The sequence below is a fragment of the Plecotus auritus genome, assembly GCF_963455305.1.
Source record: "Plecotus auritus genome assembly, chromosome: 4".
In the NCBI taxonomy this organism is placed as follows: domain Eukaryota; kingdom Metazoa; phylum Chordata; class Mammalia; order Chiroptera; family Vespertilionidae; genus Plecotus; species Plecotus auritus.
The window spans coordinates 131,597,454-131,624,851 of NC_137775.1; the positions used below are offsets into that span (position 1 = coordinate 131,597,454).

Below are 27,398 nucleotides of genomic sequence, written 5' to 3' on the forward strand. Positions count from 1 at the left end.
CTGAGAACAAAGGCTGACTGCCTATAGTACGGGCCTAGGGTCAGTCAGCAAAAGGACCAACATACCACAAGACCTACCAACCCCTGCCAGCTGCCTAAAAAGCTCAGTCAATGAAAGAGCCTCAGGTGTATATGAATTGGGTGAGACAGGGTCTCAGGGAGTCACCAGCGTGGGATGAATATTGTTCACCAGGTTAATCCTGATTCAGATTTGGTGCCAGTGTAGGCAGAGACACTCAGCAAAAATGTCTCAGTACAGCAAGGCCAGCTGCCACCGCCTGAAAAGGGTCTCGGGGAATGGTCAGGGTGGAGCTATGGAGTTCACTAGGTTAATGCAGATTCAGACTTGGCCATATGGGGGAGGGTTCAACATAGGGACAATGGCATGTGTCCCTCCAACCCTTGCCCTGAAGACACAACACTCAGTTTCTCCCTGTATGTCTCTGTCATCCCCTGAACTGGACAGAATTCCTCGAGAATTTTTTAAGAAAGACTGCAATGCGAGCCCAGGCTGGTTACTACCAAAAGAGCGTTAGGTCTTGTGTAACTTGGGTGGGGCATGGTCTCAGGCAGTCTCCAGGGTGTTCAGGAGCCTAATGCAGAATCAAATTTGGCCAGTGTGGGAGGAGAGCTCAACACTGGGACAATGGTATACAGCCCTCCGGCCCATACCCTGAAGCCACACAACTCAGTTTTTCCCTGTTGGTCTCTGGCATCCCTTGGTCTTGATGGAATTCTTCAAGGGTTTTCTAAGAAAGCCTGCAAGGCAGGCCTAAACTGGTTGCTGCTGAAGGAACCTTGGGCCATGTTCGTGTTCGATAGGGCAGGGTCTCAGGTAGTCATCAGGGTGGAGCTAGAGGAGTTCAGATTTGCTCTGTGTAGGAGAGCTCCACACTGGAATGATGGCATCCATCCGCAGCAGGGGAGGAAGACTCAGCACAGGGACAATGGCGGCTGTTCCTCCAGCTCTTACCTCTAAGCCACACAACTTGGTTTTTCCCTGTATGTCCCTGGCACCCCTAGAGCCTCTATCCCTTTGCCGGAGCTCAAGGTAAGTGCCTGTGAGTGTGAGTTTGGGTGCTGACTCTTTAAGACAGCAATTTTCAACCGATGTGCTGCAAGAACTTTCAAAACATGCAGTACCTGACTATTTAGTCAGGGGCACTGATCTCTTTTTCCCTTAGATTGTCAAATTTAAAAAATGACATCAGCCAACACAACAATAGCCATGAATGAATAAAAATTATACCTATTTTTTGTCAGATAGGCAATGTGTGTGTGTGTGTGTGCGCACACCCTACAAGTTGAAAATCACTGCTTTAAGAGGATGCTTGTGTTTCCAGCAACCTTTTGTCTCATCCAGATAGACAACAATCCCTGCTGACTTTCACAGCCAGATGTTATGTGGGCTCCTCTTCCCAGCACTGGTGTTGCAGGCTGGGGAGCCATGCATGGAGCTGCGACCCCTCACTCTTCAAGGGGAACCACTACAGCTGAGGTATCCCTTGGGACTCTCCATCGTCACCCGAGGATGTGGGGACCAGCCTGTTTCGTGTCTTGATGTGGCTTCTTCCTTATATCCTTAGTTATAGGACTTCTGTTCAGCTGGTCCTCAGGTGGTTATTCAGGTTGATCGTTCTATAATTTAGTTGTAATTTTCTTGTGGTCCTGGGGGGAAGTAAGTGCAGCATTCTCCTATTCCACCACCTTGACTGGAACCGTCATCACTGAGGAATTTAAAAAAGGTTTTTTAACAATTCATCTTAAAAATAAAATAATTTGAGAGTGCAGTAACAGAACAGGGAGAATTTTTGAATTTTGGAAGAGTTATGGATTAATTAAATGTCCAGAATAAGTCATTACTCTCAACTTCCTCACTGGAAAGTTCATTACCAAGGAAGAAAAGTCATTTAGAAATTCAGGAGAGCAGCCAGAGCCAGGAATAGAAATTAGAAAATCATCACCTTAAAACTAACAAGTTATAAGCATAGATGGGATTACCCAGAGTGAGTATGTTGAGTTAGAAAAGAATAGAGCTGAGGAAGAAGACACAGAGGAAACTACAAAGTAACTGGTAGACAGAGAATTTCAATAAGGCAGCTGTGGTCATCAGTGTCAAAACCCCCCATGAGGACAAATGAGATGGGGTCTGTAAAGGACCACTGGACACCTCATGTCAAAGCATAGCTCTAAGGAGCACAACCCCACAATACAATGTCATTTGGGGATTATGGATACTAATGTCTGGATCAAAAAAGGCAATATAATGGTCTGAGACATTTAATAACCAAATTGAACTGTTTTTTGGGGGGGTATTTTGATCAACTGAGCAAGTGGTTACCATATCTGGAGGTAAAATAAAATAATATCACTTTGCTGGCCCCAGATAGATACACCCCTGTATTGAGATTAGCTACAAAGTAAATTAAGCTAATTTGTAAGCCTAACTCTGAAATTAAATGTAAAAATGATAAGATAGCCCATGACACCATGGAATTAGCTATGTTTGGCTCTCTTTATGATTTATCCAATGTATTACAGAATCCATTTTGACTAGAGCACATGAAAATATTGCTAAGACTAGTAAGTCAAATTTGCTTAGTTTACCTACTTGTTCTGAATTATTTTTACTTTCCACTGTGAACACAAAAGGCTAAAACCAACACTAGACTTAATAGTCCAGACAGAGAGAGAATATGGAGGGATAAAAGACATTTATAAGGGAAGGTGATGGAGAAAAAAAAGGCATGTAACAGGAAAATATTGAACTTCTGCTCTGTTCGTGAGCCACACCAAGGCCAATCATGTGACAAAAGCAGAGAAAGGAGGTCAGCAGGTGTACATGGGCACACACACTCTCATATAAGCGCTGAAGCAGGTGAGTGTCCACAATCAGACTCGAAAACACCAGTTGACTCAGTTTGACATTAGTCCCTGCCTACTGACTAGTTTCAAAAGTCAGATATCACCCAGCTAATGTGGTTCAGTGGTTGAGCATCGACCTATGAACCAGGAGGTCATGGTTCGATTCTCAGTAGGCAACATGCAGGAGGCAGCCAATTGATGATTCTCTCTCATCATTGATGTTTCTATCTCTCTCTTCCTCTCCCTTTCTCTCTCTGAACTCAATAAAAACATTTTTTAAAAGGTCAGATATCTTTCTTATCTATAACATTTGGTTCTTTTTAATAAGGAAAATATACATTTTCTAGCTCTGAACTCAAGGGAACTTTCTGTATGTAGTTGCCACATAATGCCATCTCCAACGAAAGTAGGATAAGAATGAGAAACAAATTTATAATAAGTGCATTTTGGACCAATGAGTACAATTCTCCAAGTACTGGCAAGAAGGCTTTGACTAGTAGTTCCTTCCAACTTCTGGCAGGAAAGAAGCAGGAGAAATGTGAAGTGTTGGGGATCTACCTCCAATATTTTTGGCTAACATTCTTCTGTCTTCAAGTGTAGCCTTGAAGCTGCCACTGTCACTCTTAGGTTGGTTTAATATGGCTCTTTCCATCACTTCATAGTACTGAAGTTTAACCTGAGAGGTTATTTCTTCCCTTGGTGAGTGATCAAACTTCAGCTTCTGGAACTCATGATCAGAGAGCAAGCCCAATGGCCCACGCAATGTGGCAGTGGGCAGAGCTGGCTTTCCTGGTTCATATTCACACACATACCTTTGAAACATGCTTTGGGGGTGGCCTCCTCCCACTCATAAAGCTCTAACAACTTTAACCATCTTTTTTTTTTTTTTCAGTAAATACTCATGAGTCCAGTACAGAATTGTTAGCCTTTCCCTATTCATGAAACCGAGTCACATTTCATCAAATCTGTCATTTTAGAAAGCCTTGTTGTCCTGTACTTGCCACTAACACTTTTAAAGGCTTTGTGTTGGTCTGTTTGTCCTTTCCATGTCTGATTCAGATAAATGCATATGAACTTAGGCAGTTTTCTTCATTTTCAGGGAACAGAATTTGCCTTCATCATTGTTAATCAGTCTTCCTAACTGCCATTGCTAAGTGTCTAAAAATACTTTTTAAATGCCTTATTGATGCAAGGCACTTTGGGAAGAAGAGCTAAAAAAAAGGCATAAAGCATCTTGCTTTCAACAAACATGACATGATATGGGAGACAAAATGCTAACACACATAACAAAATTAAGGCGATATATGACAAATATGTGGAACACAGGAAAAGAGTTCCTTCCAGTTGACCTTCATCATATCTGGTAAGACATCACAGCAGAGTGTAGCATTTGAGCTGGCCTTGTGGATACAGAAGATCACTCTAGGTAAAAATGGAGAGGAGAGAAGAGCATGCCTAATTTTTTTAACTGATAGTAGTACGATATAAAAAATTTGAGACATTGGCTTAGATCAGGGATCAACAAACTTTTTTTTTACCTGCGGTCATAATTACTGGAATGTGGCATTGGAGTGTGAAAGCAGCCATAGACAATCTGGGCATGGCTGTGTTCCAATAAAAGTTTATTTACAAAAACAGGATGTGGGCTGGATTTGGCCCTTGAGCCAGATCCCTGACCTAGATGACTGAAGCTCTTTGTTAATCTACAGAGCACCCTAAGAAAGCTCATGCAGTGGCATAGTTTAAAAAGCAAACAGGTATGGGAACTAAAGACCTGGGTCTGGTCCTGACTGTGTGAATCACTTCACCTCTTAGACCCCAAGTTACATGGATGACATGTAAAGCTTGGATTAAAAATAACCTCCAAAATCCCTTCTAGTTTAATTATTCTGTAGTTCTAATATCACCACAGTGCAGATTTCACCTGGGATCTGATTTATAAGCAAAATAAGTGAAAATCTGGTTTAATTCTTTGTGGGCGCAATGAGTACAAGAAAGTGGAGAACATGGTAAGATCAGGAAAGGCTATACATGCCATTCTGAAAAATGAGAAGTCGTAGTTATTGCTCTTGAAGGATCCTCTACAGTGCTTCTGTTCTAAATGATGGCAGGATTTGCTGAACTGAAGTCTCCTCTTGCAGCTAGGATTTATGGAGCCCTTGATATTGGGTAGCTGGCCCTTTATTTCATGGGGAAAGCTGCAGAGTGAGATGAAACACCTGGAGTAGAGACTGAAACTAGAAAATCCTGCCTGTGTACTTGCGAGGGCCACCGCCTCGGAAGGAGCCTCTCTCCTTCTGCTGAGTGAAACGGTTCGTTTACTCTCCATTTATTAGAGGCTGCTGCCTGTGTGTGCCAAGCACAACTGCAGCTTTCCTCATGCCCTTCATGCACTCCACGCCCCGGCCAGACTGAACTGTTTGCTTTTCCATGTCCATACTTCCTGACTCTGCAGCCTTGCTATTTGAGCTCTCTGTATGTGGAAAAGTCCTCTTCTCTCCGCCCCCCCCCCCCCTGCCCTACCCCCTCTCCTAGACGAGAATCCTCAAAGATCCAGCTCAAATACCACTTTCTCCATGAAGTCTTCTCTGATCCCGTAGCTGGAATTGTCTTCTTCCTCCTCTAAACTTTAAATCACTTTACCAATAAGTCTCCTATGGTATTTACCACATGTCTTAGCTTCCCTACCAGATTATAAATGCCTTTCAGGAGTCTAATTCATCTTGATTTTCACCCTCAGTGGGTGAATATTGTAAATGCTCCACAAATAGCTGTTGAATGGATGTGCTAATTCCAGCCACCTGGGTGTCAGTTTGCATGTTGGAGCAGCATTGCCCACCAGCACCCCACGATCACAAGTTAAGACTCCACCTTCATTGCCCACCACCTCGTCCTCAGAACCTAAGCCACTGATGCACCCCCCAGTGCTGCCCAGAGTTCTCCTCTCCGATGTCCCACTTGAATTGAACCGACCTCCCCTCAAAGACTAGAAGCTTTGGTGGGTTGGTTGGGGAGAGGAATGTACATAAGATTAGAAGCCCTTAAGCCAATGCTAGTGCTGTAACTTTGTAATTTGTAGTTAGAAGATACGACATTTTCAGAATAAAGTAGGTTATCTCCCCTACTCAAACAGTGTCTCCTGTACTAGGTAACAATTTTAAGGATCTAGTGATTGCACTAATATCTAGTCAGGAGACACATGAGCCTCGTTGGTTAATAATCTAATGTTGGGATAGAAATCTGCAGGTGTAGACAGGCCAGGTCCTCCCTCTCAGAGCCCTGGCTGTCTAGCTCTTAAGCTGTTGATGATTCTAATTCAATTTACACACACAAATGTAAGTGCTCAGCTATTTCATATTACTCTGTCTGCTAAGATGTCCCCATTTTTATGGGGGTCTCCTATTAATTCAAAGGGAGTCTTAAGTGTGCAAGGTTTTTATTTGGTTTGGTTTGGGCAGGCTGGCTTTCTACCACTTCACCACAAGTGGGTGTCTGCTTGTTCCCCTCGCATGGAGCGGCCCCGTCGTCTTAGGTAGGGTTTCCGTCAACTTGGGAGACTCCTTGACTTCCTTTCCCAACAGTAGGGAGGTTGGACCCATTCGCAGTGGTTGGCTCCCAGGTCCCCTGCATTTGGCTGTTTCCAAAGAGCCAAATGTCCCGGATTTGGCCCTTCAGTTTCCATTTCCTGTCTCCACTCAAGGTTTGTCTTTCTATTTGCTACTGCTTGTAAACAAACTCTGCATGGAGTTCTAGCGCGTGGGGGGGAGCTGGGAGCCAGCTGGATGTTAGGGGAGTTTGCCGCAATACCTCTCAAGCCAGGGAGGTAGTAATCACCCCCAAATGTGCTTTCCTGTTAGAATGGCAGTCACTTCTTTTACCAGAGGTGTTGGAAACAAAACTCCAGTGTCATCCTATCAGTATATTTGAGCTTTGTGTTTCTAAAGAGGTGAAGGCCTGCGGTGGGGCAAGGTTGGGTAGAGGAGGGAAGTGTGTGTGTGTGTGTGTGTGTGTGTGTGTGTGTGTGTGTGTGTTGGTGGGGGGGCGGGGACAGGGAATAGGGGCCATCTGTAATACTGTCAACAACAAAAAATAAACTTAAAAAAAAAAACACAGGCTGCTAGACTTTGCCCATGAAACTGAAAATAAAATAAAATAAGATAAAATAAAATAATATATACAATAAAATAGAAAAGAGGCAAAAAAGTGAGGGAAAGATGGGAAGCTATGCCATCCGAACAGCAAGAAATGGAGCCAAACGAGAGTACCGAGGTAGAGGAAATGAATAGTAAATCTTTTTCCAATTAAGAAAAATAAGAGTGGAAGCAGGAAAGCTCCAGAGGGCACTTTGGCGGAAGGATCATAAAAAGCCTGTTATGAAAATCCATTACACATAAATTTCCTTGCATTAGGCACTGCTTGTCTACAGAGGCTGCGGAGAATCCTCTCGGCTGACATGGGACATGCGACTTTAGTTTGCGGTCTCCACATGCTGTGTACTTTCCCATCGGCTTGTCTGCAATACCACTCTCCCCTCACAGGGATCCTTTAATTAGTCACAGGTTCGTAATCTCCACTTACGGACATCTTGTTTTCATTTTTCCAATCACTTCCTTTCTTTCTCTAAATGTTTACCAGTGCGATAGGGGTCCCCTAATTTGAAGCTCCACCACGTGAAATTATGGACCGTTGTTGTACTGCATTGCACAAATATTTCCAATTTGGTGGCAAGACTTGAATTTCTAGATCACACTAGGTGTAAGGCTCATCTAAAATGAGTTCACATTTTTGGATTTGAAGAGAGAAATGGAAATTTCTGCTTCTAGTAGACTGTCTTGGACTATGAAAAGACTCTGTTTATACATCTGTGGTCAGAGGCAGTTGCATCGAAATAGGTCAGTAGGAATGTGGGGGTTACCCTGCACCCTACTCTGGGACAGTTGCTAAGCTAGTTGTATATCCAGGTCCAGACCTATATGAGAGAGAGAGAGAGAGAGAGAGAGAGAGAGAGAGAGAGAGAGAGAGAGAGAGAGAGAATAGTATTGCCAAGTCATTGACACCTGGATCTGAATTATTTTATCATGTTTTACTTTAAAAAAAAAAAAAAAAAAAAAAAGCCCAAGGTTTATTATCTACATCTACAACCTGCATTAAAGCAAGATTGTCCTTTAGTAGCTACAACAGTCAGAAAATAACCCCAATTCAGATTTTCCTTTTGATTCACAGCATTTTTTAAAGTCTAAGTTTACTGATGATAATATTTATTTGATTCTTATTAGACAAAAGAAAAAAATCCTAGGTTGGAGATGAAGAAAAGTAATGTTTATGAAAACTCAGGTAGTAATTGAGTTTATCTCTATTAGCCAAGTTTTTTTACCAGTTGAATCTTAAATAAGGGTTGAAAGAGAAGAGAGTTTGATTGCTTTAATTATCTTACTGGCCACTTAAACATTTCTCTCACTTCCTTTCATTCATTTCAACCAAAGTTTAACGTGAATAACCAAGTGAAAGGGAAGATATGTCTTCTCCAAAATTAACCTTCTCTTTCCATACCTCCCCTTTCTAAACATTTATAAATTAAAAAGTAAACTGTTTCTATCTGGCCACACTTACTGCTTTTATGGGGTGGAATAGCGGGAGTGATACAAATCCAGTCCTATCTGTGGCAAAATGAATAGATTTTAGTTTATCTCGGGAATCGGTCATGGACTTAATCCTCCAAAATCTGTATTTAATAGGTTTGGCAGATGCATTATTCTTTTTAAAAATAAATTGGAAAAATGTAGCAATTCAATAAGAAAGTAAATCTAGAGTCAATTCGTTTTATTTCTACCAAATATCACAAACTATCTATGGACTTTTAAAAAGAACATGGGACCAGTTAAGTAAAAAGTTAGACATTTATCTTGTCCAAACTATAATCTCAAGAAATGTGGGAGATAGTAAAGGGTACAGGGAGGATAAATGGAAACGGAAGGAGACTTGACTTGGGGTGGTGAATACACAATACAATATGCAAATGATGTATTATAGAATTAAACACCTGAAACTTATGTATTTATTAACCAATGTCACCCCAATAAATTCAATTTAAAAAATAGAAATGAAACTAGAGAATTTTTTTTTTAAAGAAATGCTTGGAAATCCTGTGCCTCATCTATCATTATAAACTACAGCTATTTATTTAAACATGGAGAATCTCAGAAATATAATGCATACAGTATGATTATGTAAAGTTCTGAGAAGGCAAATCTAAAAATTGAATCATTTAAGGATGCATACCTTGGGGGTAAAACTACAAAGAAAATAAAGAGAATAATTAATACCAAATTCAGGCTAGAGGTTATTTAGTGGCATAAAAAGAAATAGGGATGGGATTGAAAGGGGCACATAAGAATCTCCAAGGTGCTGACACTATTTAAGTTGGGTAGTAGGCACATAGGTGTTATTATTTAAAATAATAATGATAATAATAAATAAATGGCTAATATGCAAATTGTCCCCTCAACTGGGAATTCGGCCAGGGGGCAGGGCCGGCCGGCAATTGCCCGCAGCCCCTCCCCCCAGCCATCCTGGCCCAGTAAGCCCGATTGGGGCAGGCTGGCCGGACCCCACCCATGCACGAATTTGTGCACCGGGCCTCTAGTTATTTAAAATGGTCGTGTACTATACCTTCATTTATAGGTACAATATATTTCATGCTAAACATCTTTTTAATGTAACATATTGACCCCAAACAATTAGAACCCATTGTTTAAAAAGTTTCCTGTGGCCCTAGCCAGTTTTGCTCAGTGGGTAGAGCATCGGCCTGCGGACTAAAAGGTCCCAGGTTCGATTCCTGCCCAGGGGCATATGCCTGGGTTCTGGGCTCAATCCCCCCCAGTAGGAGGCATGCAGGAGTCAGCCAGTCAATGAATCTCTCTCATCATCGATGTTTCTCTCATCATTGATGTTTCTATCTATCTCTCTCCCTTCCTTTTGGAAATCAATAAAAAATATATTTTAAATAAATAAATAAATAAATCCTATATAATAAAAGCCTAACATGCTAAGTGTCCGGTCATCCATTCAACAAATCAAAGTATAATATGTTAATGATATGCTAAGGCTGCTCAACTGCTGGCTTTGACATGCATTGACCACCAGGGGGCAGACAGTTGACTGGTCGACCAGTTGCTATGACGTGCACTGACCCTCAGGGGGCAGATGCTCCAAACAGTAGGTTAGCTTGCTGCTGGGGTCCGGCCAATTGGGACTGAGCAAGAGGGGCCAGTCACACCCTGGAGCCCTCCTGTGGTCCATCCCTGGCTGGCCAACCTCCCAAGTCCCTCCCCGGCTCCAATCGTGCACCAGTGGGATCCTTTGGCCTGGCCTGTGCCCTCTCGCAATCTGGGACCCCTCAGGGGATGTAGGAGAGCCAGTTTGAGCCCCATCCCACAGGCCACGCCAAGGTACCCCACCGTTGCACGAATTCGTGCACCGAGCCATTAGCAAATAAATAAATAAGTAAATAAATAAATAAAAGTTTCCTGTGACCACCTGCACTGATTTGAGAAATGAGTCACTAAGTTTAGGGCTCTGCCTGCCCTAGAGCAGGACCTTTGTGAGAACTGTGTTCCAGTAAACCTTAGTAAGCCACTCTGCCTTGAGTCAGAATCAGAACTCACAGAGCTCTTCTCGCCTCCATGATCAATCAGACCTGATCTATTAGTTTGACAGGGCACTGCAATCATAAAGACGCTAAGAACCAGCCTGCTGTGATAGTGTACAGAGGTGAGAGGTTTTTCTTCCACTGTCTGATGTTTCTTTCTCCTCTGCTCTGAGCACATGTTTACCCACCATGGTCTGTGGTTACAGAAACTCATGTGATTATGGGATGACACCATTGTATAAAGCATATGGTAGGCCGGTGGTGAAAACTTGTGGTCACAGCATGTAAGAGAACACCAATATGTGCAATCACACAATCTCTTACTATTGAGAACCATAAATGTATGGTTGGTTTGCAACTTTAGTAATTCTCAGATGTGTGTATGTATGGGGAGATAGGATGGCAGAAGGGGAAATAGATGAAGTGAGGCATGCCTCTCTTCCTAGGTAAATTTCTTCATAATAATGTATCACCTTGCATGTCTTTACCAGGTAAAAGGCACACCTTTGATACACGAACACATACAGCAACACATCCTACAGTGAAATTCAGCATATTTTGACCTTCCTTCCCCCATTAAATATTCTAATATATAAAAACCCAGGGTCCGTAACGTCCAAAACAACCAAAGGCTTGATCAAAAGCCAGGCTGCGTGTGCAGCAGGCTCTGGGGGGCGGGGACTGGCAAGCAGGCTGAACTGCTGACCTCTCGGGAAGAGAGAGGTGCGGCTGCTGGCAAGGCCTGGAGAGAGAGAAAAGCAGGGTCTGATCCACAGCCTCACCTGGAGAGAGAGAGAAGCAGGGTCTCTCTCTCTCTCCGGGCCTCGCCAGCAGCCGCACCTCTCTCTTTCCGAGAGATCAGCAGTTTAGCCCGTTCGCCAGCAGCCTGGGGTGGCTGTTGATCAGCCCAGCCTCTCTGATCAGACCTGGAGATAGGCCCGGAGACACTGACTGGCATAGAAACCGACCAATCAGAACCTAATCTGGGTGAACTGCAAAGGCAGAACCTAAGGTGGGGGCTGAGGAGGGGTTTTAAGGGCAACAGCTGTTTGGTGTAAGAAAGCAGTTCAATTTTTTAATGACCAGTTTGGCAGTATAATGCATATGGCTGCCTATAAGTCCAGATATAGGGATTATGTATTTTTGTCTGCCAAGAGCATCTCCTCCTGATGAAAAAGGCTTCCCTCCCCCCATTTAAGCAATCCTATCCTATATAATCTATCTATACTAATAAAAGGGTAATGTGCTAATTAAACCAGGTCAACTGGCCATCTTCCGGACGTCTGACTTCCTTCCAGACAAAGCCATGGTGGTGGGGGCCAAGGCAAAGGCAGTTAGGGACAATCAGGCTGACAGGGGAAGGCAGTTGGGGGTGAGATCAGGCCAGCAGGGGGTTAGGGGCAATCAGGCTGGCAGGGGAGGGCAGTTGGGGGCAAGATAAGGCCATCAGGGAAAGGCAGTTAGGGGCAATCAGGCTGGCAGGGGAGGGCCGTTGGGGGCAATCAGGCTGGCAGGGGAGGGCAGTTGGGGGCCAGATCAGGTCAGCAGGGGAGGGCAGTTGGGGGCAACCAGGCCAGCAGGGGCAGGCAGTTGGGGGCAAGATAAGGCTGTCAGGGAAGGGCAGTTAGGGGCGATCAAGCTGGCAGGGGAGGGCCATTGGGGGCAACAAGGCTGGCAGGGGAGGGCAGTTGGGGGCAAGATCAGGTCAGCAGGAGAGGGCAGTTGGGGGCAACCAGGCCAGCAGGGGAGGGCAGTTGGGGGCGAGATTAGGCCGGCAGGGGAGGGCAGTTGGGGGCGAGATCAGGCCAGCAGGGGAGGTCCATTGGGGGCGAGATCAGGCCAGCAGGGGAGGGCAGTTAGGGGCGATCAGGCAGGCAGGTGAGCAGTTAGGAGCCAGCGGTCCCAGATTGTGAGGGGTCCCTGATTGGAGAGGGTGCAGGCTGGGTGACGGAACCCGCCCCCCCGCACCGCCCTCGTGCACAAATTTCGTGCATCGGGCCACTAGTGTGTGTGTGTGTGTGTGTGTGTGTGTGTGTGTGTGTGTGTGTATAAAATCAGGAGGGTTTTCTTTCATTCTATTTTATATTAATTACTAACAGATCAATTGCTGATGGGCTGCCAATCCATTTCTAAACATATTCTGACCTGAAAAATATTTTTATTTTCTGGATTTTTTTTCCTCCATTATAATTTTTAATGCCTTTTTTTTCAAGGAATCCAAGGGGAAAACATTCAGATTTGAGCCTCATGTGCATTAAATGAAACCACAACATTTTGCAGACACCACACATAAACAAAATTATAGTTAAGAACCTTGAATGTTTCTATAAACTTCTTTTAACTTTCAAACATACAGTAAATCTATGGGGTGAATATAACTCATTTCAGTAGCTCAGGATTTTCCCTCCTGATCATGGCATGGCCTGAGATTTTGCTGAGAGCATGTGAGCAATTCACGGAATTAACTGGATATGTTTGGAGAATCTGCTTACATTTCATATTTTGAAAGAAGATTACTGAGGGTTTTTGGTACATGAAAAGGAATAATGAAAGTACATGAGTCACTTTGCCTCCTAACAGTGGACAAGCACATTTTCAACCCACGTGATATGTTAACTCTTTAAGTTGGATCCCATCTTAAGACCCAGGTTAAGACAATGATATTGGCAGAACCAAGAATGATGGAAATCAAAGAAAAGTAATTGACTAAGAAGTTGTCGTGAGTGTATGTGAACCCCAGGCAGCCTTCCTCCTGGGTGAGGCCTGCGTGGGGAGTGTCCTGCTGCAGAAAGTCGGGACAGGATCATGTTGGGATTGAATGGCTCACTTACATCCTATGATCACTCCTTCAACAAATGCCACCTTCTTCAAATGACTCCTTACATGAAAGTGGAGGTACAGTGGGAGGCAGAGAGATGGGAGCTGATCTTAGGGTGCAGCTAACTATTTAATGTTGGAATTTTAGTTGCAACGTTCTCTTTTTAAAATATAGGACATTGCAAAAACAATGAAAGAAAACAGAGAGACTTGGGAACCTTTATCTGAATGGGACTTGTTAAGTCCTTCATAAATTGGCCTCATTTTAGGGATTGAGCTTTTTCTTTTCTCCCAGATTTTCCTCACATAACCTGGGAGTCTGCATGTGTGTCTGCACATATATGTGTGCTTACCAAACCTGAGGGATGTCAAAGAACAAAAAAGGATTTGAAGGTGGCGATTCAAAGTCTGTTCACTGGCTCTGGAAATCTTTCTATTCACAGTGAATAGGAGAATGGTAACATAGAATGGTAACATGAGGATCCTTTTAATAGGAGAATGGTAACATAGAATGGTAACATGAGGATCCTTTTAAAATATCAAGAAAAAAATTAAGGTAACATGACAATTGATTATACTTTCGTTATTTATTAATAAAATGTTTTGTAAAGTGCCTATAACATCCATAATGCATAAAAAAGAATCTGTATCTTATAAACCATTGCATTTATATTTAGACATATTTGAAGAACAGTCCTTCACTCCTGATATAGTTGTTTGTCAGACTACAGAAAATATTTGGAATATACTATTCCACCTAACAATATCTACCCTAGAGAAACACATGTGTGCACAAGAAGGTGTTTTAGCACTGTATACTAAAGTCAAATCCATACCAAATATTTTCTGTAGTCTGACAAACAACTATATCAGGAGTGAAGGACTGTTCTTCAAATATGTCTAAATATAAATGCAATGGTTTATAAGATACAGATTCTTTTTTATGCATTATGGATGTTATAGGCACTTTACAAAACATTTTATTAATAAATAACGAAAGTATAATCAATTGTCATGTTACCTTAATTTTTTTCTTGATATTTTAAAAGGATCCTCATCCTTCAGATGTTAGAAATTACTGCTATACAAGATGTAAAAGATTAAATTTTTCTCTGACTCTGTCAGTTAGCAGAGAACTGTATCACTGTATGTTAATCCAACCAGGTTATTTGAAGTGACAGAGCATAAGGGTGTAAGTTGAAACAATTATTGTGGGGCAATCTGACAGGATCTTTTACATTTAAATGAACATATACTATTCCACCTAACAATATCTACCCTAGAGAAACACATGTGTGCACAAGAAGGTGTTTTAGCACTGTATACGGTAGAGAAAAGTTCGGGAAAACCCAAATGCCTATCAATAGGAGAATGGTAACATTAACTGTGGGATCCTCTACAGAAAGTGACAGAAAGAAGTGATATCTTGGTGAACTGATTTTGAAAAATCATCAAACATGTTATTAAATTTTTTAATTGTAAAATAATTATGTCATATATATATGTAAAAAAATAGAATAGCAAGATTACAAATCCAAACTTGATGAACTATTTGGCTATCCAAGTAATTACTCAGAGTAGTACTGTGAATGTCAACGTAAAATAAGTAAATTTGTACTCAGTATAAACAACCATTTTTCCCCTGTTCTCTCTGGGTCTTTAATGCTCTTAAACATGTAATAAAATCAATCCTCCTCATGAAAATGGCTATTACTACCCAGCCAGTGTGGCTCAGTGGTTGAGTGTCAACCCATGAGTCAAGAGGTCACTGGTTCAGCCCTGACTGGTTTGGCTCAGTGGATGGAGCGTCAGCCTGCGGACTGAAAGGTCACGGGTTCGATTCCAGTCAAGGGCATGTACCTTGGTTGCGGGCACATCTCCAGTGGGAGGTGTGCAGGAGGCAGCTGATCGATGTGTCTCTCTCATCAATATTTCTGACTCTCTACCCCTCTCCCTTCCTCTCTGTAAAAAATCAATAAAATATATATTTTTTTAAAAAAACAAGAGGTCACTGGTTCAATTCCTAGTCAGGGTGCATGCCTGGGTTGTGGGCTTGATGTTTCTATCACTCTATTCCTCCTCCTTCCTCTCTCTCTAAAAATCAATAAAAGCATTTAAAAATGACTATTACTTTTTCTTATTCTATTTTCAAACATGGTTTCCTGATAAGAGATCTTGTTTTGTTAATAAAATACTGTTGACAGCATTTTTACTTGAAAAGTTCAAGGATCATTACTATAATCTCAATTCAGAAAACAGCAAAATGGAAAGAAGACAAAATGAAAGGAAATAAGAACAACATTCTTCAAACCCTGGGGTACATGAGGTAAAACCACCTTTATTGTAAACTAGAGGCCCGGTGCACGAAATTCGTGCATGGGCGGGGGGTGTCCCTGAGCCCAGCCTGCACCCTCTCCAATCTGGGACCCCTCGAAGGATGTCCGACTGCCCGTTTAGGCCCAATCCTGGTAGGGGATTCGGGCAGTCGGACATCCCTCTCACAATCCAGGACTGCTGGCTCCCAACTGCTTGCCTGCCTGCTTTCCTGATTGCCCCTAACGCTTCTGCCTGCCAGCCTGATCACCCCCTAACCACTCCCCTGCCAGCCTGATTGATGCCTAACTGCTCCCCTGCCAGCCTGTTTGCCCCTAACTGCCCTCCCCTGCAGGCATGGTCACCCCTAACTGCCCTCCCCTACAGGCCTGGTCCCCCCCAACTGCTCTCCCCTGCAGGCCTGAGTCCCCCCCCCAGCTTCCCTTCCCTGCAGGCTCAGTCACCCCCAGCTCCCCTCCTCTGCTGGCCTGGTCACCCCTAACTGCCCTCCCTTGTAGGCTTGAACGCCCCCAACTGCCCTTCCTTGCAGGCTTGGTCCCTCCCAACTTCCCTCCCCTGCTGGCCATCTTGTGGTGGCCATCTTGTGTCCACATGGGGGCAGCCATCGTTGACCACATGGGGACAGCCATCTTGTGTGTTGGAGTGATGGTCAATTTGCATATTACTCATTTATTAGATAGGATAGAGGCCTGGTGCACGGGTGAGGGCCAGCTGGTTTGCCCTGAAGGGTGTCCCGGATCAGGGTGGGGGTTCCCTTAGGGCGTGAGATGGCCTGGGCGAGGGGCCTGTGGTGGTTTGCAGGCCAGCCACGCCCCCCGGCAAACCAAGTGGAGGCCCTGGTATCTGGGGTTTATTTATCTTCTATAATTGCAACTTTGTAGCCTTGAGCAGAGCCAAGCCTCCTGCTTGCTCCGTGGCTGCAGCCATTTTTGTTGGGATTTATTTATCTTCTATAATTGAAACTTTGTAGCCTTGAGTGGAGGCCTGGGCCAGCCAGGGTGTGCGGAAAGCTTGGCTTCCTCCATTGCCGGGGAAACCCAAGCCTCCTGCTCGCTCAGTGGCCACAGCCATCTTGGTTGGGTTAATTTGCATACTCGCTCCTGATTGGCTGGTGGGCATGGCTTGTGGGTGTAGCGGAGGTACGTTCAATTTGCATATTACTCTTTTATTAGATAGGATGACATGCTGCCAATGTTGCACAAGTCTTTTTTTTAATTTAATAAATCTTTATTGTTCAGATTATTACAATTGTCCCTCTTTTTTCCCCCCATAGCTCCCCTCCACCCGGTTCCCACCCCACCCTCTGCCCTTACCTCCCCCCCCACACTGTCCTCATCCATAAGTGTATGGTTTTTGTCCAGTCTCTTCCCGCATCCCCCCACCCCTTTCCCCCTGAGATTTGTCAGTCCACTCCCTTTCTATGCTCCTGATTCTATTATATTCACCAGTTTATTCTGTTCATCAGATTTTTTATTCACTTGATTTTTAGATTCACTTGTTGATAGATATGTATTTGTTCTTCATAATTTTTATCTTTACCTTTTTCTTCTTCTTCCTCTTCTTAAAGAATACCTTTCAGCATTTCATATAATACTGGTTTGGTGGTGATGAACTCCTTTAGCTTTTTCTTGTCTATGAAGCTCTTTATCTGACCTTCAGTTCTGAATGATAGCTTTGCTGGGTAGAGTAATCTTGGTTGTAGGTTCTTGCTATTCATCACTTTGAATATTTCTTGCCACTCCCGTCTGGCTTGCATAGTTTCTGTTGAGAAATCAGCTGACAATCGTATGGGTGCTCCCTTGTAGGTAATCAACTGTTTTTCTCTTGCTGCTTTTAATATTCTCTCTTTGTCTTTTGCTCTTGGCATTTTAATTATAATGTGTCTTGGTGTGGTCCTCTTTGGATTCCTTTTGTTTGGGGTTCTCTGCGCTTCCTGGACTTGTAAGTCTATTTCTTTCACCAGGTAGGGGAAGTTTTCCGTCATTATTTCTTCAAATAGCTTTTCAGTATCTTGCTCTCTCTCTTCTTCTGGCACCCCCATAATTCTGATGTTGGTACGCTTGAGGTTGTCCGAGAGGCTCCTTACACTATCTTCAAATTTTTGAATTCTTTTTGCTTTTCCGGTTGAGTGTTTTTTGCTTCTTTGTATTTCAAATCTTTGACTTGATTCTTGCGATCCTCTAGTCTGCTGTTAGGTCTCTGTATAATATTTTTTATTTCAGTCAGTGTATGTTTAATTTCTAGTTGGTCCTTTTTCATATCTTCGAGGGTCTCATTAAATTTATTGGCCTTTTCTAGGAAATACTTGAAAAATCTTATTACTGTGGTTTTGAACTCTATATCCAGTCATTTGTTTTCCTCCATTTCTTCTGTTTGTGATCTGTTTCTTTGTCTCCACATTTTTGCTGATTCCCTGAGTTGATAGAGTGGCTTTGTGTGCTAGGTGTCCTATAGGGCCCAGTGGCTCAGCCTCCCCAGTTGCCTGAGGTGAACACTCTTGGTGCACCCCTTTGTGGGCTGTGTGTACAGCCTTGTTGTAGTTAAGCCTTGATTGTTGTTGGTATCACTGGGAGGAATTGACCTCCAGGCCAATTGGCTGTGAGGATCAGCTGTGTCTACACCAGGAGAACTTCTGTGCTGGAGACAGCCTTATGAGACAAGACTTGCAAAATTGCAAAAGCCTCTGTGCTCAGCTTGGATAGGGCTGAGTCTCAGGGCTGAGCAGACAGTCTTGGCTTCCCGTCAGCCCTGCCCTATGAGTCCCCTGGGTCTTAGTGTCCCTCGGTAATCTCTGCAAGCACCTCTTAGAGAAAGCTGCCCTCCAGTTTCACCCACTGCCAGACAGTCCAGTTTCTCCCCCAATGAATCTGGATTTCCAGATTCTCGCCCGGAACTGGAGTTGAGTGCAGTTGGGAGCTTCCCCCTTCCTCCCGTTAGAGAAAACCAGCGGCACACTCAGCAGTCAGTCCTCTCTGCGCACACTCACGCGCACACCTCCAGACCTCTGCCTTTCGTGGCTCCCCTGAGTTTCCGTGCGCTCCTCTCTTTTCCTGACAGTCCAGACTCCCCCCGTATGAGTCTGGGTCCCAAGGGTCTCACCCGAAACTGGGGTTCAGTGCAGTCAGTACTGGAGTTCAGCACAGTCGGGAGCCTCCACCTTCCTCCCGCTAGAGAAAGCCAGCGGCACACTCTGCAGTCAGTCCTCTCTGCGCACACTCGCGTGTGCGCCTCCAGACCTCTGCCTTTCACGGCTCCCCTGAGTTTCTGTGCGCTCCTCTCTTTTCCCGACAGTCCTGACTCCCCCAATATGAGTCTGGGACCCCAGGGTCTCACCTGGAACTGGGGTTCAGTGCAGTTGGAACTGGGGTTCAGTGCAGTTGGGAGCTTCTGTCTCTCTCCCGCTAGAGAAAGCTAGCCAGGCACTCAGCCGCCCGTCCTCTCCGTGCGCGTGTCTCCGTACCTCAGCCTTTTGCAGCTCCTCTGAATCTCCATGTGCCCCTCTCTTTCCTTCTAGTTGTAGAATTTCCACTCAGCCAGCTTTCCTGTGGTTCTGGATGATGTCCGTTCTGTCTTTTAGCTGTAGCTTTGAAATTGTTGTGCGAGGCAGCAGTTTAGGTGTTCACCTATGCCGCCATCTTGGTTTCTCTCCAATGTTGCACAAGTCTTAAGAAATCTGTGATGGGGAAGGAAGATGAGGTGAGGAGGACACAAGGCAAGATGACAAGGAGTGCCCACTCCGATGTCTTAACTGTGGACGCTCCTGTTACTGCCTCTTCCTCTCATCGATATACATTTAGATCCTGGCCCATCCAGACATAAAGACACCAATTCCTCAGAGATTCCCTTCTTTGCCATATCTGCAATACCTTCCCCCCCTCCCCCATATCTGCAATACTTTTATTTATTTGAACTTTCTATCTAAAAGGCACAGTGTGTAACATGATTGTCTTGTTACTTGAATATACTGATGCTGTAGCACCCTGGTGGTAGAGTACATCTTTGGTGTGAAAGCCACAGCATTCCAAGAGAGTTTTCCCATCACATAGGTCTGTTTTTTCTTATAATTTAACACCAGAGCCTTTTAGCAGTGGTTCTGGGAATGGAAGAAAAGCCAGTTCTCTCTGCTTTGTTCATATCACTGACAGTCAAATGACATCATGTAATTATTAGGGACTTTTGAGATTATTTAACGCTTATTCATGCACACACACACACACACACACACACACACAAACACACACACTTCTCTTTCTTTCCCCTGAATACTAGTATTTGATGAGCCATTTTGCTCTGCAGTAAGAGAAATACCGTAGGTATAATTGCAATGGTTTATAAGAGGCAGCATTGGCCTCCTGCAGTAAGCTCGATCATACCTTTCTCCAAGTGTTCGTGCCTCCACAGATAAGCAAAGGCAGCTACCAAAAAACAGAGCGAGATACTCCATACTAACCCTACTAACACCCATCGTGGGCGGGGGAAGTCATGGATTCTTGTCAATCAAACTTTTTTTGATAGAGAGGTACTTTACATATCAGTTGGGGGTACCTTTTTTCAAATAAAATGCATTCAGTTAAAACTCTAATAAACATGGTTTCGTCTTTCCCAGATGATTCAGAGGAAGTTCGGGCCCACACTGCCTCTGAATCATCTGGGAACATCAGCTCTTTGTAGTGGAGAGCACCATACCCCGGTTAATGCCGCCTCTGCTGACGTTTCTCAGAAGGAACGAATGGATTGTTGTGCTTTTGTTACCATCCAGTGGGTGGTGAGGTATGATGTTTATTAGTCAGCAACCTTTCAAATACATTTTCATCTGGTGTGGGGGAGGTTAGAACTGTTAACATTTTGTCTTTAACAGGAGCATAAACTAGATGTTGAGCTAGCATTTGGATGTCTTTTTGAATAAGTTCTGCTTATGGTGAAATTAGCACTCACATACATTGCTGGTGTTGCATACCTTTCTGGAGGGCACATTGTCAGTGTGTATCAAAAGTCTTTAAAGTGAGCATACTTTTAAACACAGAAATTCTAACTTCGGAGAATTTTTGCTGGGTGAGTAATAGAACAAGTGCTAAAAGTATAGCTATAATGATGTCCTTTGCAGCATTGTTTATAAGAACATAAACTTGGAAAAATCTTAACTGTCTATCAGGAGAAAATGGGTTAAATAGATTATAATACATCTATATAATTACTGTGTACATCTGTACATAGAATACTGTGAAAATTATATTTTACTAGTATGTTAAAAATAATCATAAATGAGGTAAATTTAAAACTATATTTACCTCAGTAAATATAAAATTATATATATATATATATATATATATATATATATATATATATATATATAACATAATTCCACTTTGTTAAAAAAAACGATCTGTGATACATGGGAAAATGTCTGGTAGGATGTATCAAGTATTAATCATTTTTATGTCTGAGTTGTGTGATTAAGGAACTAATTTTCACTTTCTCTTTTATATATTTTGTGTTGTCTGATTTAAGAAAATAAGTGTATATTACTTTTAGAATCAGAAGAAATGAACAATTAAGTTCTTTTTAATTTTGAAGGAAAAAAATATAAACCTGTGAGTTACGTGAAAGGCAAGTTGCTGTGGGACAGACCTAAACGCAAGAAACTACCTGGCTTTGCACACCAAGGACTAATGCAGGGAGTCTCACATGTGGAGAATTCCACACATGTCAAGTCATTTGGTATGGACACAACTTTACTTACAAAGCCAACTGACATGTTACTGAGCCAGCAACTGGGCATGTTATGATTCAAAATACCATGAAGTCCTTTTGCCTCCTTTTGGTTCTTTGAAACAATTTTAATTTGCATATTCACCAGTAGTAATAAAAGATCCTTAAAAATCTAGTTCTGGTAACTGTATATCCTAGGCAAGGGGCTACTACTGATGGAGAGTGATTGACTGTAAATTTCAGGCTCTACCACGTGAAAAGAGTTAAAGGAGACTGGGTATAATCTGGTTGTTCAGGCCATTCCTCCAATGAGAAATCTAAGATGAAGAAAGTCCAAGTGTGATTTGTCTTCGGTGGCAAATCAAGTTTGTGTCAGAACTAAAAGCCAACAACATCCAGCTGCGAAGCACATGGGTAGGTGGGAAGAAGACAGTAACATCTCACATTGTTCAAGCATAGTGGGAACTTAAGGGCTAAAAATGAAATTGCATTCAGGAAAGGAGGGTAGTTCTGTTTGTAGCATAGGATGTCCCATATGGAACTTTTATGTCTCTTGCTTATCTTGGAAAAGGAAGTTCCCCGTAATAGCCAAGACCTCGGGTGATCCAGAGATGTAGAGGAACATATTAAGACTTTGTGTTTGATTGGCTTGGGAAGCAGTCATTAAGGACCCTGCTGTGGTTAAAGCTGTCTACTGAGAAATAAGCCAAAGGAATATTAGGCCAAGAATCTGAAGCCAAACCACTGGGAATGTCACTGCAAACTACAATGTGATTGAATTAGAAGGGAACATTCAAATCGTGTCATGTTGTCACCTCAAGTTCAACGAGTCTAAAATTGAACTCATCTTTCCTCATAAAGCAGCTCCTCAATTGCACTTTCCTGAGAGCAATAAAATACTCTGCTGGAGAATGCCTTACCACAAAACCCATGATTTCATTAGACTCGCACACACTTTCAGACAAGGCAATTTAACTCCGGTTAATCAAGGACGACCAGCTAGTAAGAAGCCAGTTCTAGAAACCAGGTTTTCTGAGTACTAACCTAGTTATCTTTTAACTATATCACATTGCTCTTGTCACCACATTTGCAGAAATAAACCAGCCGGTGATGTTTTATTTATATTGGAATTTGAGTATTACACACTAGCAGATTTTAGTAAGTATAAAGTCAGATTTTTCTGAAGGAGCAAAGAACCAACCAACCAACCTTAGGTTTTGTTCATTTTATGTTTTATAAGCTATCTAAGTGAAAAAAAAATTCATAGCGTTTGTATTACTGAAGTCAAATCGCCTCGGATCTATGCCTAAACATGCCTGGTTTGTAAATCTAACCACAGTAAACCACTCTCAGTTATTAGGTTCATGTTGTTGGTATAAATTGTATGGTTCCACATACAATTTATATTTTTGTTTCTTTCATTTGTACATTATTTTAGCTTTGTTGTTATATAAGAATTACAAGCATGAAACTTGCATATCAGGATATCTATTTGTAGATATGTAAGTAATCTATAATAATAAAAGCGTAATATGCTAATTAGACCAGATGTCCTTCCGGATATCCAAAGCCGCGGCAAGTGGGGGCCAAAGCCCTTGCACAAATTTCATGTATCAGGCCTCTAATACTGTAATAAAAGCACTTTAACTAATGTAAAAAGCAGCCTTCTGCACAGCTCATCTCCATCCCAACCCATGGACCCATCAGGCCAGCGTGTCCCTGAGCCAGCACATCCATCCTTCTTTGCACTGTGTATCTCCATACACATTAATCTCTCAAATGTATCCAAGTTAACCATTCAGGTCATTTCCTCCTGAGTCTGGGCATCTGTAGTTCCTAGCTCTGGTTCTTTATTGGGGAATAAGGAAAACATATCTAACATTATGATATTGATTGTATAATTTTCCTAAATAGGCATTTGCTTCAGCTGAAACTATGAAAGCTAAATAAAATAGATGCATGTGTAGCCCTTTGTGCCTCTTCTACCTGCCCTAGTCCTAAACTGTCTACGTAAATGCACACGTGTGGGCTACCATGATGTGCCCGGCATGTGTCTTTAGAACGAAAGAGGAACCTTAGAAGGAACTGCACTGACTTGAAAGCCTCCTTTCAGTTGTCACCTCTCTCCTGTGAAAAGGAACTAAAAGGAAAATATAAAATCCAAGCAAAGAGGATATTCTGCTCTCTATTGTAATTAGGGATTTGGGCTTTTTAATGTCTAAGTCCTCGTTTGGTTACTTAACCTGATTCTTTTCTGACCTTGTGACAATGTCTATACAAATAATGAGTACAACATGCTTTGAATCTTTTTAATAAGTGTTTTAATTATTTTCAGTTTGATGCTTTGGGTTTCTGTTTCTAAAGTTTACAAGCTGGTCCTCAGCTTAGTAAAGGAATCTAAATATGCTAATGTAGTCTCTGAAGGCAACCTGCTTTTGTGTAGGTTTTTAAATTTAAGCTGTTTATTTGATCATTGCAAATTATCTTCTGTAGATATTGGGTTAGTGCTTTTCAGATACGTAAAAGTTTGAAAACTAGAGATTGTGTCTCTAAACTTAAGGAACGGAGCCTTCCTTTTAGAACTCTGTGGTTCAGTAGGAGTCCAGTTTAGAAAAGGACTCGGGGCTGATCCTGCCAAGAAGATGGTGAAGATGGTTGGCAGTTGGCATGCTCAAGAGGTTGTTTCTGTGATGTTGCAGAATCGCCTACCAGAGGAATGATGACGATGAGGAAGAGGCTGCCCGGGAACGGCGCCGGCGAGCCCGACAGGAAAGGCTGCGGCAGAAGCAAGAGGAAGAATCCTTGGGGCAGGTGACCGACCAGGTGGAGGTTCACGCCCAGAACAGGTACTGTCCTCTTCGGAAAGGGAAATTTCTAAGTTGCTTCTTAGCCTGTCTGATGAATGGAATGTGTTGGGCAAAGCATTCCCTTCTCAGCCCAACTCAACTCTTTTCAGTCTACTTTGTTTAATTATTTCATAGCCATTTTAGGCAACTAATCAGATTGAACAGTAAACTGATTTCGACTATAGGACACCACTACTCCTTTCGCTCCCCCCAGCCCAAACATACCCAATGGAATGACTTTATTTTATAATCTAATAATTTTTTATTTACTCAATATGGTGGGTTATGGCTTTAAATAAGGGGAACTATTTACATTCACTCTTTAGGCTATTGCTATCTGTTTTGAACTAGAGATTTATTAACTCAGTAGTTTTCTGTACCTATAAATAGCAGATAATACTTCAATTTTAAAAATAGGCATGAATTGCAAATGTCTTGGTTTTCCTGATATATAGCCTGAATCGATATTCTGTGATCACTACAATATTCAGCAAGGTGCAAAATCCTGTTCAATTTAATGTAATTATTCCAACACGCTTATGAGTTTACTTCTACATTTTTCCTATACGTGCCCTGGTAGAAATGAAGGAAGTTGAGAGCACTTAAGAGATTCAACTTCTTCCAAAGGGACCTTTACAAGTTCACACATACAAGGTCACACAGTCCATTATGCTAATGATTAGTGTATGCTATTTATTTGCCATAAGGTGTAGAAAAGATGAGGATGGGAAAAGGGAGGAAAAAAGTTAATATTAATGTATAATTATGGACTGATTAAATATAATGAAAACACCACATAAGATCTTGTATGTGGCTTTGGTTTTAGTTTGTTTGTTTAAGGGCACTGTTGATAGTTTCTTTAATTCAGTCTATCTAGAAAATTCTGAATGGAAAGAGTTCTGGCCTCTTTAGCCCAAATTTGAGTGGGCACACAGGAGGTTTCCGAAGGCAGTCTTAAAATGCTGGTAGGCAGAATGAATTCAGTAAGAAAACTTAACGATTAGGTAGAGAAATAGAGACCATGTCTCTTGAGAAGTAGATCCTAAATAGGAGAGAATATAGCAGAGGGGTTGTAGGTATATTCTCTGAGGTTCACTACTTGGCTTTGAATCTGAACTTGGCCTTTCACTAACTGTATTTCTTCAGTTAAATGAATAGAAATGAGCATTATCCCTTTCTCTTAGGAACATTGCTGAATTTAAATGAGATATTAGAACATGTAAAATGCACAGTGCTTTGCACAGAGTAAGCACCTCGCTTTAATTATTATTAGGAAGATGGTGTCAGAGTCTTACAGAGGAGGGCTGCATAGTCATTCACTGCCTTTCCTACTTTTGAGCTGAGGATGGAAGGGGGGAAAGAGCTTAAAAATAGCTCTTGCCTGAATCTGGTTATCAGTGAATGATCAACAATGGCTGAAAAAGTTACTCATGGTCTATAGTTTTTCTTGCTTTTCAAATCTTGCTTCTACTTGAGTTTCTCTCCTTTTTCACATTTTATTAATAACAGTTATTTCATACTATTGGTTGAACACAAAATTCTTTTCTTTTTTCAGTAAAGCATGTGTGATTTAGCTCTAAAATATAAACAACCCTAACTGGTACTTAACTACTGGTGATTGCTGTCATGATTTATAAACAGACGAAGAAAGGTTCAGGAGAATCTGTTGGTTTCTTAACTCCAGAGTACTTTCATCTGGCTAGCACTTTATAATTTTGGGTACCTTTTAAATATTATTTAAATTCAGTTGATCCAAATGCCTATGTATATAGACTTTTCCCCTTAAATTCTAGACTATTTGTATTTCCAGGGACATGTAATCCTTGTATGTCTAATTCATGGAGACAGTGTCCTGTAGCAACAGCTAAGGCCAAAAAAGTTTAAAATCTAGCCTTTACTCTGCCATTTCTTGTTGTTAAATGTGAAACATGTTTTTCCAAAATTAAGTGAACTTGAACTTCAAAGGGGCCAAGTTCAGAATGAACCATGACATTTGATGGAGTTTCTAAACATTGCAAGACATATTCTTCCAACTCTGGCCACAGTTCCTGGTATCACATGGCTGGTTGTTTCTTGCCAGCAGAGACCAACACCCCTGGCTCAGGCAGTGTCCAGCATCCTGCAATAGGGAGAGAGGTGATGGACAATGGTGCAGTGTGTTTTTTAGAGATTTTCTTTTCTTTTTAAATAAACATCACATTTAACTGTTCTTTGTCTACTGTGGAAAGAAGGGCAAAAGACCCCGGATCCATGAAAATCTTAACAAAGAACATAGCTGGTATATATATAAGTTAGGGTAATGTCAGCTGCTAAAACAATGAGCCCCCAAATTTTAGTAGTTTAATTCAATAATATATACCAGTCCAGTGTGGTTGCTTCTGACGAGTAGGTAGAACTGGTCGCCTACTTTCTTTCCCCTTGTGACTCTATCAATTCCTGGGGCTTTGGAGTCCTCTGATCTAGCCGGCAGAGATAGAGAAGGTAGAGAATGCACCCTTGCTTCCTAATTATCTGGGTCTAGACACATCACTTTTGCTCACATTCAGCTGGAAATTATTGGTCACATGGCTCCTCCTAGGTGCAAGGAAGAGGGGAGGGTAGAAAATATAATGTTTGACCAACAACCTCTTCCTGTGACTATGAAAGGAAGAGCATGAATTGTGGTGGACAGTTACATGTCTCTACCACGGGGGTCATCGGTGTGAGTATAACATGTCCACGCCATCATGTACACTCCCTCCCTCTCCAAGTGCTTTGTGTTCCACAAATCCCGTTCAAGAATTCTAGATGACTTGGTGACATGTGAAAATACTATATGATGCTAGAGGAATTCACTTATTATTTCAGTTTGGTCCTTGTCTTCGTTTGAGTTCCCCAAGACACAGATCCTGAAACAAAGATTTGATCACAAGTCGTTTATTTGTAAAATGATCCCAGAAAAGACTGGGAGCGGTGTGGGCAAGTGACACAGGGAAGGAAAGGCAACCAAATAAATGTTTCATTGCCAAGCAATCTGTGGGCATCTGGAGTTTATCTCCCTGGGGAACTCTAAGATCCAGGCAGCACAGGCACTCAGAATTATCCAACTCAAAAAGGTATGGGGAGCGGAGGTCTGTATATACCAATGCTCATCAATGTTTGTTTGACGTCTGCTCCCAGGAAACCATAATATCCAAAGCA

The 27,398-nt window shown here is 42.3% G+C and overlaps 1 protein-coding gene across 3 annotated transcripts in view; it reads left to right on the plus strand.

The window, feature by feature from the left end:
- Nucleotides 1–27,398, plus strand: part of CALD1 (caldesmon 1) — a 210,585-nt gene that overhangs the window by 148,350 nt on the left and 34,837 nt on the right. For all 3 annotated transcript variants that reach the window (XM_080665722.1, XM_080665724.1, XM_080665723.1), the window contains one exon: nucleotides 24,072–24,218. In XM_080665722.1, the coding sequence (XP_080521848.1) occupies nucleotides 24,072–24,218 (147 nt within the window). The remainder of the gene's footprint in view (nucleotides 1–24,071; nucleotides 24,219–27,398) is intronic.